The sequence below is a fragment of the Fringilla coelebs genome (genome assembly GCF_963513975.1).
Source record: "Fringilla coelebs genome assembly, chromosome: 12".
Classification (NCBI taxonomy): Eukaryota; Metazoa; Chordata; class Aves; order Passeriformes; family Fringillidae; genus Fringilla; species Fringilla coelebs.
Genome location: NC_140038.1, coordinates 10,358,063 through 10,374,713, shown reverse-complemented (window position 1 = coordinate 10,374,713; position 16,651 = coordinate 10,358,063). Strand labels below are relative to the sequence as shown.

Here is a 16,651-nt window from a genome sequence, read left to right as displayed (position 1 = left end):
GGGGAAGGAGAAAGGGAAGGAAATAAACAAATAAAAACTCACTTTCATCATTCCCACTACGCACTATGTCATGCTCCCACACCTGGCCTTTCTCCATCATCACTGGGTGTTACTGCCAGCCCTAAGAATCTACTTTATACAAAGACAAGAAGCTTTGCTCTTTGTAGTCAGTTTGTGCTCGTGTGGCTCATTCTTTTCTTTGAGTTTTGTTAGTTTCAGATGTATTTGCTAGTGTTCTCAGTGCAAAAGTGCTACATTATTATTTATATAATCTTTTCCCTACTCCCCAGGAGATAAATGGTTTGAAAAGCAGAAGATGCCCAGAACAATTACTGGGTATGTGCCCCTGCCAGTCACAGAGAACTGTGTAACAACAGAGGAAAGCAGCAGCAGAAGGCAGGGTTTGGGCACTTGGATAAGCTGTTTTCAGCCCTTCTGGATCCCCAATTCACAAGGCAAGGAACTCTGGGGTGAAATGAAGGCCTGTGCTAACAAACATATGTGCAATGCCAGCACAAACCCACAGAAACTATAAAAAGTCCAAAATAATTAAACAGGACTTGACAGTAGAGGTGCCATAGTGAAGTCAAGTAGCAGGCTAAGGAACAATGTTTTCTTCCCTTTCCACTTGGTTTGAAACAAAAGATATTTCGTAAAACTTCATAAATCAAACTCATGATTCCATATAATAATAATTTCAAATCACAATTTCACATGATCATTTCAAATCCTAAAATCAATAATTCGTAAGATCCATATATTCAAAATTAGCATAATACACCTGTTCTCAGAATTCTTTATTTAAAAAAAACCCCACCAAAACAAAAAGCTAAAAACCAAAAGCCTCTCAGAAATCAGGTAAGTTTTATCAGTTTAACAAAAGATGCTCCAGTATCAGATGAGACACAGCTGCAGACTGAAAGCATGCCACACTTGGACCAGGTTCCATCCCCAGGATGCAGCAGGAGTTCCCCACCCCCAATGCACTTCTGACAGGATATTCCTTCCAAGGAATTAACAGAAAGCAAAGTAAATGGGAAAGGGGAAAGCACTGAAATGCTGTCTAGCAGAAGGGATCAGCAGGCTGGATTCCTTTAGGCTACACAAAGCAAAGTTTCCTGACCTAAGAAAGGCAGCAGCCTGAAAGACACATGCTGATAACCTGAAGCAGCAAATGCTGTGTAGCAGTTTCCAACTCTGCAATCTATGGCAGCATGAAACAGGCATCTTTAATTTATCCAGCTAAAACTGTACAATTTATACCATCTAGAGAAGGGAAAGAGAAAGCAGAAAACAGATCACCATAGAAACTGAGCCACTACAGACAGCAGAACCTCCCATGACACAACCCTACAGATACTACAGCCATCCTATGAGCACCAGGCTGCAGCTTTTTATCTCCAGCACCAGTGCCTAGCCTTAAATCCCTGCCAAAGAAAACACCTGGTAAAAGGAATGGGTGGGAGGAAAGAGAGAGATGTTCCTATTTATAAGTACTGAATCATTTCTCCACATTCTCACCTCATTAACTGAGCAGAATGTTTTGCAAAATCAGATTTTCATGCTTTTATATAATCAGTTGATACTAAAATTCCATTGCTGCCTAGCCTTTCCTGGGATCCAACCCTACAGAGGAAAATAAAGCACCAACACTAGTGGAAACAGGACCAAGGGCCTCTCCTGGGAAATAACTTACTCTGATATCTGCTATTCATCCCTCTTTACTTACTAGTACATAAAATAGGATTTCTGACAACATCAGAATAAGGCTAAAATAAGATAAAACTCTAGAGCCACTGATTTACAAATCAGCCTTCTAAAAAGGGAAGGAAATTCTAGTTTAAAAATGACTACGCTGTCTAAAATTCTAGCACTGAAATGACAATATAAATTACAGCAAGAATCAAATGAATTTTAGTTTAATCATCCTAATCATGATCCATGAATACATTACTCTTTGTGGGAGTTCAAGGCAAATTTTGAACCACCCAAATACAACTTCTGACAGGGGAAATACAAGTATGACTTACTGCAGGAAACACCATGAAACAAAATTTTAGGTAAATATTGCTACCTTTCATGTCAGCCCAAGTTTACCACTATGTCAATGCACTTTATATTTCAGAAATGATTTGGCTCCAATAAATGAGCTTTGCTTCCCTCCTTGAGTGAGTGTGACTGTGGCTCAGCACTGGTCACTGGAGGTGCAGGATGGGAGAGGCTGGGGAGGACACACAGCACATCCTCCCACCCTACAACCAAGGGCACCTCCAGGACCACTCTTAACCTCAACCAGTCTGAGAGAATGAAAATAGAGGGGACACCAAGGAGATGTCCTGGAACTCAGAAGAAAAATAAATAATTAAATGCATAATGACAGGATTATTTCAGATCTCAGTTTCCTGCCTGGACTCCCTTCCAGCCTCAGCAGACCAACACAAAAAAAACAGCATCTCCAAAATCCCCTGGAAGTTTGAAGTGCTGTACTTTGTTCAAGGAAGGACAAGCTGGGCAATAGTTTATAGACATCTATAAAGCACTCAGAGAGAGCTCACAGCAGAAAACAAACACAGAAGTTTTCACATCTTTGGTGGGTCAGAAGGTTGCCTGGATTACTACAACTTTACATAATAAGAAAATATAATAGAAAATCACAGTATTCTGTCATACCTTGTGATTTCATCTTGGATCACATGAAGAAATCAGCAGACTATAACAATTATCTATCAAATGAGACCATCTGACTCACAAAGCCTCTCTCCTGAGCTATTAACCTCTTGAAGCACTAATTGCCATTGCTGACAGAACAGAATTAGCAATGCAAGCAGCTCAGCAGTCCCAGCAGCAGGCAAATAGTTCTCTACTTCCATTGCACAACCACAAACACAGAAGAAGGAGATACAGCTATCTTCCCAGCTCAACAGCTCTGTGCCTAAGAGCTGGAAGAGTTCATTAAATCAGCTACATCCTAGAAGGAAAAAAGAAACTTCAACTCAGAGAAATCTGTCCCAAGTTTCTCAGCACAACCTACACATACAAGTGAACTGGTATGATTTTCACTCCAGCAGAGATGATCTCTGTTTTTATTTACAGACAGCCTCAAAAACCACGGTCTTTCGCATGTTAACCATGAAAATAAATAGGAGAGACATTGCCCCCCTCCCTTTCAAGAAGGACCTTGGGTCTGGGCAGGAATAAAGCAGCTCATTTATGTCTGGATCAAAGAGACACCATCAATTCTGGCAGCACCAGCTGAAGGAGCCAGTGGAACTGCAACAGCTGGTAAAAGTCAAAGCCAAATTTCACCAAAATTATTCAATGTGAACTTGCTCCTCACTGAACATGGCCACCTGGAGAGAGCAGGCTGCATTGCTAGGCTGGAAAAAGAAGTGTCTCTGCTACTAAGGGGTAACAACAAAGCAGAGCACAAAGTCATCGAAGTTCAACTGCAGAAGTGTTGAAACTGATCTTTGCAAAATGCAAAGTCATTACAAAAGGCTTTCTTGGGATTTCCTTGGCTGGGGTTGCTTTGGAAACACAATCTGATTCTATTAGAACAATTTCCTTTCAGCTTCATATTTTCTCCTATGCTTGGTTCACAGTGCCACCACCAAAGATAATAATACTGAGCCTAGAAATACTTGAAACAGCAAAGTTTAGTTTTTATAAGCTCTACACGAGCAGATCCACAGCCAGGTGAGCAACAGGCAAACACAAGTCTTGACTTGACCAGTCTGGAGCAGGAGGCAGGAGGAAGTCCTGTTTCTCCCACTGCTGAAACCACCACAATTTGTGCCACCCATCCTGAGATCCACGGACACCCTGCACTGCTGTCATCAGAGTGCTGCTGCCTGCACTCTGAAAAGTCAGACAGGACTTTTCTCGTCTCTCATAAGAATGCCAAGTAACCAGGGAGGATTGGAAAGTAGAACATCCCCATGACATGTGGGCTGCTGCAAAACCTCTGACCAGCTCATCTTAATTCTTCTTAGGGCCAGAGGAAAATGGAATAATTAATTTTGGAAGGAAAAAAAAAAACAAACAGAAATTACAGTTTTTTTAAAGGCAGTAGCACTCTTTGGGCATGGAGCACATTTTCTGTCTTGTTGCTCAGCAAGAGCTACTTACAAACCTCCTGTAGAGTTTAAGGCCTGATATTTAAGGCCTGAATTAATCTGAAAAGAAATGTACATCATTATATACAGTAGGGAAATATAAGTGACAATCAGCATTAATGTTTTATCTGAACAACAATCCCACACAGTTAGCTGACCTCACAGGAAGATCAAAAGCCCTGTACTATTCTGTCTGATGGGAATTCCCTGACCAGCCACAAGCACAGCTGCCAAATCCAGGGGAATCCAGGGGACAGCAGTGACCCAGGCTCTGAGCTACCCCCAGAATCTCACCACTATGAGTTTGCAAACCACTGACACTGATCTGCAAGCCTGGCTCACAGGTGTGCAGGTAAGGCACTGCATCCTTCACCATGCACAAGGAAACTCCTGCAATCACAATGAGAAAAAAATCTGTCGTACTTGAGTACTTCATCTACCCTGTAAATACCCCTTACATTTGAATCATAAAGCTATAAAAGCCCCCACCCCCCCTTCTTTCCTTCTTTTAAGCATTTTTACAAAGTATTCTTTGTATCTGGGGCCTGGGGGCTTGCAACAACAAAAGCCACTTGTATGTCCTTTGCCAAACACGCCTGGATTGTACAAGGTACAAGCAAAAACTGTCAGCATCCCACACAGATTCACTGCAGCAAGGTCTGCACCATCACCACTGGAAAAACATTGATTTACATGGCTGAAACCTTACCTTGCTTCAAAATGATGCAAAAAACCCTAAATCCCAAGCACAGGATATCTACAGACACTGAAATTCAGAGAAGATTACCACCCTGCAATCTACACCTTGGGCCTGACATCAAGGCCAAAAAATGCAGTTTGACTTTAAACTACCAAACCTATCAAAGAGTTCTGTTCCAAGGCTGTAACTGGTACAATGGTCTGTGAAACATTTTTAAAGAGTTAAAACACATGAAACGTTTAAAAGTTCAGCATTTTCTACACCTTTAAGAACACAGCTTTCTACATTTTATGTTGATTGCACTTGAACTTCTCTTCAAAATGTCATACAGAGGGAGGCAGATGTGGTCTGTAACCAGCTGTTATTAACCCATGCAATACTTCAGCTACCAAAATGCTGCCCATTCACCCCCTGAGCTGCTGCATGCAGGTCCTGTGCCCTTCACAGCCCGCTGTGACAGGCTCCTCTCCCCCTCCCGGGCAGCCAGTGGCACTGCCACACCTGGTACGCTGTCCCTCGCTGGAGGGTGATGCCAGCAGCACCCACTGCTGGAGCCCAGAGATGGGAATCCCATGGATTTGCCCCCATGGTGCTTCTGAGAGGGCTCCATCAGGGCTCTGTGATCAACTACAGAAAAACAAGACCTTTCACAAAGTGGCCTGGCCAGGCTGCTAGGAGAGAAGCACAGCTACATCCTTTGCATCCCTCCCTGTGTCCCTGCCACTCCCACCAGCCCAGGTGGGATAGAGAGCATGGACTGATGCTCCTGCACCTCTCCCTGAGGCTCCCCACCTGCCCAGCTGCTCCATCCTCCACCAGTCATCAGCAAATAACTCATCACAAACAGCAGCACTGCTGTCCTGGTCCATGCAGACACTGTTCTCATTTAATTCTATGTTTCTCAGAAATAAAGCTCATTTAAAGTAAACCAGGCTTAAAAATACACGTTCACAGAAACAGCAGTGCTGAAGAAAATTTTGTGTGTGAAAGAGCTTTGATTTCTAGACCTGTCAAAGGAATGAATGCAGCTCTGAAGAATCTCCAGAAAAGATGGCAGCAACAGTGAGATCAAACCCAGCAATGTTCTGGACACTGCCTGAGACACAAAACAGCTGAAAAACCACAATAAGAGCTGCAACAACCTCAAGCAGAAGTGTGACACCTACCTCAGACTGAGAGGCAGGAAAATATTCTGACTCATGTGAAATTTCATTTGGGCTCATACCCACACAGAGAAGCAAATGCTGTATTGCATTTCAATCCATACCACCAGAATGAAGGCCAGCAAGGAATTATATGCTAGTGATTTCAAAAATAAGTTAATTATAAGTCTGCCTTAAAACTCACAATTCCTCCAACCTGAAAAACATGTTACAAGAATTGTACAAGAGTGGCCACAAGAAATTTAAGGGCAAATGAAACAACTGCAGTTACCCTGAATATTCAGCTAATGAGACTTGTTGCACTGAAGAAACCTCACTAGGAAAAAGATGCATGATTTCATGTTTATGTGCTTACAGTGAGTGCTGCTCCAATTTAAAAGCTATAAAAGAGCCTACACCTAAGAACACAAAAAGATACTCAACACAATTACCTGCACGGTGTCTAAACTTAACATTCAATGACACAAACATTGTAAGGGCAAATAAAACAAGTGGCTGCAGGATTTTGTTTCAACATCAAGATGATGCAAGCCATAATAAAGACTTGACAGCATAAATGCAGAAACAGACATAACTTCCAAATTCAGTCCAGACAATCATGTTCCTTCCATATTTTTCATGCTGATGTCACACAATAAAACGCCGATTTCACTGTGTCAAGTTCTCAGATGGACTGAAGACCTTCCAGCAGCCTTCTACAATTATTTTCCCCAAAGTCTCTAGAAACCTGAGGTACAGGAGGCAGAATCCCAGAGTCACCCCTCCCAGCCAGCCCCAGGGCTGCCCTGGGTGGGAAGGGGCTGCCTGCAGCTCCTGCTTCACACGCACAGGAGGAACCTCCCCTCCCCTCCCTGCCCCTTCTGCAGCCCTGCCATGGCTGTCTGGTGTATGCAGAACTTGCTCAGGCAGGGTGGGGCAATAAGGGGCTGCACTGACCAGACAGAGGCACTGCACCGTGCCACAGCCCTGCTGCTGCGAACAAGAACTTCCTGGGAAAGCAGCAGTGGGGCCATAGCTGCTCACCCAGCTCACAGAGGTGAAATAAGGCTACACTTCTGCTATCTCTACAACATCTGGAGCATGGACAATTGCTGACTTAACTGTGAAAGTTTAATTTAAAAGTTAAAAATTAAAGGAAATATATTTGAGAGTAGATAAGGCTGTACTTTTCTGAGTGTCCTTCTGTAAAGCTGAGCTCAAGTCCAAAAGCACCATCTTGTTTTTATTTAATCCTAGCCCCCCAAAAAGCCACATTTGAAGTAAAACACCAAGCTGAGGTTTTAAAAAGCAAAGATTAACTGAGTATTTCTTGTTAGGCGAACACAGAAGCCCCAGCTGAGATGCAGTTGCATCATTAAAGCTAGTTCTCCTTGAATAACTCAAGCTAAGTCAGTAAAAGCTCTGTTTTACCCAGCTAACCCAGAGTGTAGCTGCCACCCAGACACCTTTCTGCTCTACTGCAGCAGCAAACTCGCACAGAGAAGCACATCTAGTGAAGTCATATTTAGTTCCCCCAGTTTTTCATGGGAAATTAACAGTAATTTACAGCAAGTCCCCACACAAGGGAACCAGAGCGGCCAGATATCAATGACCTGGCAAGCTCAAACCCAAAACCAGCCAGCAGAGTCAAACCTCCCCGAGAGCCGTCCCTCCTCCACAACAACTGGGGGCAGCTGTGAAAGCAGAACTGGGCTCAGTGGCCTCAGAGCTGCTCTCCAAAGCCCCAGCAGGAGCGGCAGCCATTCCTTCCCCCGGGCTGGCACAGGGAGCAGGCTGTGCTGCTGTGAGCACCTGAGCCACCCTGCCCAGCAGGATGGGAATGGGAAACGCCTCTGTGCTCACAGAGGGGAAACTGAGCCCTGTCTCACCAGCTGAAGCAGACTTCCAAGCATACAGCACATTTACATTCCACTGCTTTTCTCTGCAAGTGCTCTCTCTTTGATTGTTTGCAAAAAGTTCCAACCAGCTTTACATTTCTGATATGTGAGACTGTCACAGGGAAGAAGTGAACTCAGACATTAAATTCTAACAACTTCTGCAATTGCTTCTCCTCTTGCAAGATTTTTTTCTAAGCAAGACCATCTCCTAAACAATGAATTTAATGACTGGCATGTTTGAAACAGTCATGTAGGTATCTCCAAGATCATAAGTCCAAACTCAACTCAAATCCTTATTAATCAACTCTTATACTGTAATACTATGATACTGGTAAGCACTTACATGCTTAGCTATACATACCTGTACGCCTATGTGTATAAAAAGCAAGAAAACAATTGAACATATTCTACTTACTTTAACATACATATAGCCTAAAACTTCCATTTCCATCCCATATCTCCTGCAACAGAAATTTTCAGCACTTTCAGAGGCAGCTGGTGTTTCCTTTCCAGGCAAAACAGGCTCAATCTCCACGGAACACATTTCCATCTCTCTTGTGTTGGTGTGCACTAACTCATAAGGCAACTTGGGAATCTCTCTCTGGTTTCCTCAGCAAAACAACTGAGGTCATCTGCTTTAAAGATACTGATGAATAACCCATGGAGTCTGCAGGGAGTAACGTGTGACAAGCCATGTTGGGGCAATGAATTCCCTCATTGTTAGACTGCCCCATAGTATTTTTAGGTTGTTTCTCCAGCTCTACAAAGCTCAAGAGTGTCCTCCTGTAAACCACAAAGCAGTTGCAAAATTCTCTCGTCTTGTGATAATCAAATGGAAGAACTCAAGGACACCACTGGTAATTAGAGCAAGAGTTTATGATTTCCACAGCCATGGGTACACACATCATTCAAATGAGAAGTCCCTGGTTTTCCATCTTTAGGACTGCCAAACTAGAAACACGCAGTTTACATCTACCCATCCAGCAGCCCTGGAAAACAACATGACAAATCACATGCCATACTTACCCTGTGGCAGCTGCTACAGACACAGAAGGAGAGCCCTTCAAAGCAACGCCACTTCAGCCTTTACATTTGATCTCAAAGCCTCTCATCAGACCACAGAGTAAGCAGCATGGAAGAGTCTGCTGTCAGCCCTCCAGTGCCTCCTGAGAGCCAAATGAACCCAACAGGGCCCATCTGCTAACTGCCAGGGGCAATGGCATTACCTGACAGCCTCACCCACCCACAGCCACACCTGAAGCAGGGTTAAAAGGAAAAAGGGGAGGCTTGATGAGCAGAGAGGGAAATGCAACAGCTTTCAGGATGCTCAGACAGCAGCCACAACTTTCACCAAACGGCATGGAGCTGACAGACACAAAAACACATCTGCATTCTGCATTTCTGACTGACTGCTCCAGTTTAATCTTTATAATGTTCCCTCGAACCACTCATGATCACGGTGACTCCTCATTCCTGTTTGGTGTTTGGTGTTATGTTTGCACCTTCTTTTCACTCAACATTCCAAGAAGCTTCACCGCGGCCTCGAGCACCTCCATGGCATTATTATTCAGGGAAAGATCTTGCTGTTGTTCCTAGCTAACAGGCAAAAGAAACTAAATTCATGCCACTAAGGAGAACAGAAGGTGTAAAACACCAGATCTCTGCTTCTGTAAGTAATCCACTTCCACCTTCTTTAAAATCTGCAGATGCTCACATTGAAAGTTGGGTCAATATCTGCAATCCACAGACACTCAGCTGAAGTCTTTAAACTTCATTAGCAGTGCCTAATGTTTCCTGTGCTTACCTTGGAGCTCCCTAATATCCACAATTCAGCAAGGAAGGCACTCTCTAATGCAACCACACTAACTACTTAGCTTCTTTAAAAAAAAAAAAACAAACAAAATGAAACAAAAACAAAACAAACCAAAGAAATGAAAAAAACCCCAAAACCCCCCCAAAAAAACCCCACACAGAACCCACACAAACGGTTTTAACAGCGTTGACTTCTTCTTTATATTTCATTTGTATATAAACAGACTGACACCTAGAAACTAACAACTAAATACTGCAGCTAGCTGCAAGCAACAAGCAAAGCAGCTGTACTGTGACAGAAAAGACCCAGGTTATGACCTGGATGCCCAGGAAGATCCCAAAATCACCAAGATCATCAGCTTGATAGCTCTGTGGTTTTCATTTTTGTGCAGGGCTGGGCAGTCCAGCTGAACCATCTCACACACTTTTCACATTTGGCTGCTGCCTGGAGCACCTTGCAAACACAGACCGTGCTAAAAGATGAGTGGCACCATAAGATGGCAGGGTGCTGATAGTGGAAGTTTCTGCTGAAAATACACTCTGGTTATTAAACATGAAACCTGGGCTTTAAGTGGACAGGTCCTAACTTACTGCAGTGCTGCACACACTGAGCTTTCCTCAGAGAACTGGACAAGAGACATCCCCAGGATGTTTTAGTTTGTTCTCCTGCACAAATCATTCCTAACAGCTGTAGGACACCAAAGTTATTTCCCTGTCATAAGAAGAAATAAAGAATAAAGGATTTGATCTCTCAGATTTATGTGCTCAATTTCAAAACATAGAATTAAGCAATGTGTGATTACTCACACAGGATAAAAGGAAATCTTTGCAGTATCAGCCTTAAGCAAACCCAGGGCTAAGCAAAGCCAAGAGCACTGAGAACAAGGAGGAAATGATGCAGTCCTAGGCAAAGGGTGCAGCACTGCTCTCTGCCAGGAGTACCAAAAGCCTTGCCACTAGTGTTGGCAAACAAGGCCTTAAACCCAATCACACAGCTCCAGCTTCAAAGTGAAGCCAGCAAAAGGGAAAGTTACTGTACAAAGAGCCAGTGAATTCCTAACACTTTGAATCTTCTGTCTCCTGTGACTTTTAGATAGCAGGTTTAATTTCACACCTTGTGCATTCCCACTTAGTTAAAAGTCTGATACCAATTTGAGCCAGCCAAACTCTTAGAAACATCATCCCTGCTCTAGCATACCTTGAGTGGGGTTATGGACCATGGAAACAAGCAGAAAGACACAGTTTGATGAAAAAGTCAATGTCACAGACATGATGCAAATTTCCAAGAACCCTGGGTTTATTTCTGACCATAACACCACATTTTCCTGCAACAACAACCACCTATAGTTAAGGATAGATAGGAAGCTCTTCCTTCTGTTTCAGAAGCAGAAGGTGCACTCTGCTGCTTCAGCCCGCTGGAGTAGGTCGCTAATGAAGCGTCAGGAACAACAGCCCTGCCCAAACGCTGCTCCCTGGCCCTGGCCCAAACCCTGCTCAAATCCTCAGGGCCAGAGTCAAGCAGCACACACAGAGCAGTAAACACTGCTCCACCACAGTGAGCACAGCATCAGCTCAGACACGACCTCTGCACCTTCCAGCACAGAAAGAAAACCCAGCCAGAAGCTCAGACTCTGCTCGTCCCTACCTTCACACACACAGCAAGGGGAGCTGACTTCAGTCAAGAGGCACAAACAAACCCTGACTCACTTTTATCAGAGCAGCTCTTGCTGCTGGACAGCACAGAGCAAAGCTGGGTCCATCACCTCCCCTCTAGCCAAGATGCCTTTCACACCAGCAACACCTGTACCTGTGCTCATACACAGGTGCAGCTGTCAAAGGCCCCAGGAATACAAGCAAAGCTTCAATAATTACATATTTCAAATCTGACTCCATGTTCTCAGAAGGCTAATTTATTATTTTATGATACTATGTTATATTAAAGAATACTAAACTCTACTAAAGAATACAGAAAGGACCCTTACAGAAGGCTAAAAAGATGATAATGAAAACTCCTGACTCTTTTCAGAGTCCCGACACAGCTGGACTGGGATTGGTCACTAACTTAAAACAATTCACATGAAACCAATCAAACAATCACCTGTTGGATAAACACTCTCCAAACCACATTCCAAAGCAGCAAAACACAGGAGAAGCAAATGAGATAATACTGTTTTCCTTTTTCTCTGAGGCTTCTCAGCTTCCCAGGAGAGAAATCCTGGGCAAAGAGGATTTTTCCAGAAAATGTGATGGCGACAGTGTGTAATTTGTGCTGCCGAGGAATGAACCCCAAAGTCAATGAATGTGTATAAATTACTGTATGAATACAATAAATAATTACACATTAATGTCTATAAATATCTAAAGGGGAGGTGCCAAGAGGATGGACCAGGCTCTCCTCAGTGGCGCTGAGCAGTACAACAAGAGCCAGCAGGAAGGAACTGATGCTCAGAAGTTCCAACCTAATATGAGGAAGAACTTCTTCAGTGGGCTGAGCACTGGAACAGGCTGCCCAGAGAGGCTGTGGATCTCCCTCCCCTCAGACATCCAGATCCAGCCTGGTGCCCTGTGCTCTGGGATGGCCCCACCCCAGCAGGGAGGGTGGCCAGACGACCCGCTGTCACCCGTTCTGTCATTCTGAGTGTCCCTACAGGCCAGCCAGCTGCACACTGCACAAACCACCACTGCTTAACTTCACTGGCACTTCTTGCTTTTTAAAAACCCTACTAAAAATAGGCTGCCCAGAAACTGCAGCCATGTGATACTGGACATTTGTGTGACTTCCTCCAATTCAGCTGGCTCACTGAGCACACTTAATAACAAAAATGCTTTCTTTAGTTCGATACAGAATAGGCAATGAGTCTCATAAAGACAAACTACTTTGTTATTAGAACACATGGAGAGAATTAAACTCCCAAAGGCTCCACAAGCAAACCCTAAGGGCTGGCTACACCTGTATATCCCTTAGAACTCAACCTGGAGCTCTCTGTCTCAACAAAGATAATCATGGTGGTCATAACACACATTTTCTGACATAGCAGGAGCTTGGCAGCACTACATCTGATAATTAATTTTTCTAAAAAATAAGAGTAATCCATTACTTAATCCATCTGGTACATGCTATAAAATTCCTGCAGTAAAAAGAAACTGCAAATAACCAGTGGCAGCTCCATGTACAGACATGACTATTCTGCAAGCATTGCTGGTGACAATTTGGGAGGGATCCCACATAATCCACTAATTTTACCAGGTAAATGTTTAAACATGATACTCAAAGAACTGAAGAAATAAGACCAATTATTATAAATGGGACCTTCACAGTTCTTTACATGTAACAAAGAACTCGCACAACTTTCAAGATTAGGTCTATAGGGAAAAAAAAAAAGAAGAGCATTTTAAAATACAAAGCCATTATCACCCCTCCCCAAAAGCAGCTCCCAACAAAGCTGTGGTGTTCCATCAGGACTCCAGGATGCACCCTCCCAGGAGCTGTGTGCGGGCTCTCAGAAGCTCCCCCAGAGCTCGGTGTCTCTGAGCCCACCAGGGTGGCCCCATTTCCTCCTGCAGGCAGGCTCAGCATCCAGGGCAGCAGCTCTGGGGCACAGTGGGCTCCTGCTCAAGCCACGGCCTGCCTTGCTTCCCAAACCTCACATTTTATTTTCCAACAGATTGCTGACATGTCAGAGAAGTGCTGTTGGGAAGCTAAGAGCTTTCCCAGTTCCTTCAGCTGCTGTGGCTGACATGTGCCTGTACAGAGAACAGGCTTTTTACAAAAACATAATAAAATGTCAAGGTTGGGTTAAACCAAGTGTTGTTGGACTGTTGGGTAGTTCTATCCTCAGCACCTTTAGTTTAAAGGCAATAGGAATAAAATGTGTGCACAGCACCATGACTTGTCACTAGAGCTGCCACTGTCTTCATTCCAGGGACACAGCAGGGCCCACAGGCAGGGAAGGAACCGAACCATCCCCGGTTCTGCGGCCGGGCTGGGCTTTGAGAAGAGGCAGAGTGCAGCTATAAAGTATCCTGGGAAGGCTCCCTGCCCCGGGGATGGATTCCTGGACAGCTCAGGTTCGGTTCAGGTTTTGTTTCTCTGTGCTCTGAGCAGTGCAGGAGCCCCAGCTGAGCCCCAGGACTGCCCCCTCTGCACTGGTGGGACAGCACTCTGCAGGGACTCACTGTCACCTGCTGGGACAGGGGCACTGCCCAGGTGGGACAGCACTCTGCAGGGACTCACTGTCACCTGCTGGGACAGGGGCACTGCCCAGGTGGGACAGCACTCTGCAGGGACTCACTGTCACCTGCTGGGACAGGGGCACTGCCCAGGTGGGACAGCACTCTGCAGGGACTCACTGTCACCTGCTGAGACAGGGGCACTGCCCAGGTGGGACAGCACTCTGCAGGGACTCACCGTCACCTGCTGGGACAGGGGCACTGCCCAGGTGGGACAGCACTCTGCAGGGACTCGCTGTCACCTGCTGGGACAGGGGCACTGCCCAGGTGGGACAGCACTCTGCAGGGACTCACCGTCACCTGCTGGGACAGGGGCACTGCCCAGGTGGGACAGCACTCTGCAGGGACTCACTGTCACCTGCTGGGACAGGGGCACTGCCCAGGGCTCACAGAGCACACTGACCACAGGCAGGGCTTTGGCTGCCAACATGTAAACATTTCCCTAAGGATGTTCTCTGATTGATCTTTGTACACTTTCAAGCCTAACCAACAGGAAAGGAGATTTAATCTGTGAAAGAGCAGCTAACAAGCTCCAAGTGATGTCCAGGTGTTTGAAAGACAAAGTATTTGTGGGCAGCATTGCCTTGTTAAGGTTTGGGGCTTGATCTGCTTCAGTGATGTCAGGCCTGCTGGGAGGTTAACAAAGCCTGGGAGAAGGATCTCCACTGACAGAGGAGAAAATGCAGAATTTAGGGGCCACAAGGACACGTGACAGAACCCCCAGAAAAGGAAGAAACTAACAGAGCCCACTCAAGCAACTGTGCTGGACCAGTTCTGGCTGGGTGAAAGGAAACTCCAGCAGGGGCAGATCCTGACCACAGGCACACCAGCCCAAGAAACCACCAACCCAAAACTGAGCATGCAAGACTTAGCACGAGAAGCAAGAGAATCATTCACCAATAGAAGCCAGAATACTAATTAATAAGGGAAGTAGGTAACTTACAGCCAATGAACATTAATGCCTTTGTTTGCTAAACTGTATAACTAGTGAGAAGTTTTGGCAGTCATGGTGCTGGCTTTGTGGATTTGCCACCCAGCACCCCTTTCTGTGCAGAACTGCAACTGTATTTGACTTATTTAAAGTCAAATATCTCAACTCTGTGTGTGGATTGGCCTCTTGCAGACTGGGTGAAAGAATCTACTTTAAAACAAGTCTGCACAGCATATACAGGACTATATAAATCCCAAGGAAAGCCCACTAATAGGCACAGAAATTTGGAAATAGCTCCATTTTCCCTCTGACACTCAGGTTGGTTTTTGCTGTATTTCCCTCCCCATGTAGCACTAACATGCCCAAGCAGAGCCATTCCTTGCTCAGAACCTGCTGTCTGCCATTTTTGCTTGCAAGCAGCCAGCACAGGCAAAGGAGAAGACCAAGCATTGTAACACCCCTGGCTTCACCCCCAGAGCAGCTGCTGCAGCCAGGGGACACCAAGAAAGGGCCACTGGCAACGCTGGGGACAGCACAAGCAGCTTTTGTTCTAGGCAGCTTCCTCTGACACTTGCCTAACTCAATTCATTGCTCATAAACCCTCAATCTGAACCATTTCAAGGTCAGCTACTGAGATCAGCTTGCCCAGGCCATGCTCTCCAGTGAAAACTGTTTGCTGTTCCTCTGTGTTCAAAGGGGCATTTCACTCACTAACACTGAAATTGGATCGGGCCCTGTGTTAGGACCAAGCTAGCTGGAGACAGCTCCCCCTCATCTCAAAGATAATGGGAAGGGAGGAGCACATTGGTAGCAGCAAGAATGAAAATAAATGAATCTCTGACTGAATGGATAAATAAATAAATCAGTGCACTGTACACAGCCACACAAAAGGGAAACAGAAATCCTGAGAGGGCAAAGCAGCATGCCCTAAGAAAACACAGCATGAAAGAGAAACAACTCAAACCCAGGGAAAAATAGATGGAAACAGAGAAAAAAATGTCACCTCTTCACTCTGATTTTAAAGAGGCAGCATGAACACAGTGTCTGATCTGTTTTGTTAGTTTCCTGTGTACAGGTGAGAAGAGCACGTGTTGGGGCTTGGTTTCACACCCCTGAAACTCACAGAGGTGACTTCAAACACAACACATGGCAGTTTCAGCAGATGAGTTCCAATTCTAGGCAGAGCGTTCTCCCTTGTTCTTAATTTCCAGAGAAATCAAATTACACTCAACAAAAGCCAGCACATGGCCTAGATTGTACCTACCAATTTTTATGGGTCAGCAGAAGCAGGTATAAATCTGTTGTTGGTCAACAGTTCCTGAAATGCTGGAATGGGTCAGTGACATGCAAGCATTGCTCTGTGGGGCTACAATGATCCAGGAACCACAGCAAGGTTCTCCTAAGTCTGATTGCACAAAGAACCAAAACTTCCAGAAATGAACTTACAGCAAGACCACTGACATGCCAGAGGTATATATCCAACAGGACAAGGCTCAAAAGCATAATGTTTTCAGTAAGAATGCCTGAGATGTGGAACTCATTTAAGCTGCTTCACCCCAAAACTAAGGCTAATGCCCTCAAGCAGAGTCTGAATTTGCAGTGTCACTGGGCACAGGAATACAAAACCTCATGGTTTGGGCTCACTGCTCACAACTAGTTTGTGAGTGCACTTGAGCCAGTCCTTTCACTTAAATCCAAATTTCTAGATGAACTACAACCATGTCCAACCCCAAGGCTGGCTATATAGCCACCAAATTTAGAAACACATCTGGATGACACAAAGCAGTGGGGCGTTCACAGGAGTGGCATGACTTCCTCAAAAA

General features: G+C 44.9%; 1 protein-coding gene across 9 annotated transcripts in view; it reads right to left on the bottom strand.

Annotated features, from left to right (window-relative positions):
• MYO5A (myosin VA) overlaps positions 1–16,651 on the bottom strand; it is a 100,885-nt gene that overhangs the window by 79,968 nt on the left and 4,266 nt on the right. For 8 of the 9 annotated variants that reach the window (XM_084213906.1, XM_084213909.1, XM_084213911.1 and 5 more), the window contains exon 1: positions 8,271–8,404. The exons of the other annotated variant lie outside the window; for it this stretch is intronic. In XM_084213906.1, coding sequence (XP_084070032.1) covers positions 8,271–8,399 — 129 coding nt within the window. In that variant the 5' untranslated portion in view covers positions 8,400–8,404. Of the gene's footprint in view, positions 1–8,270; positions 8,405–16,651 lie in introns of those variants that run through there. 9 annotated transcript variants of the gene reach the window in all.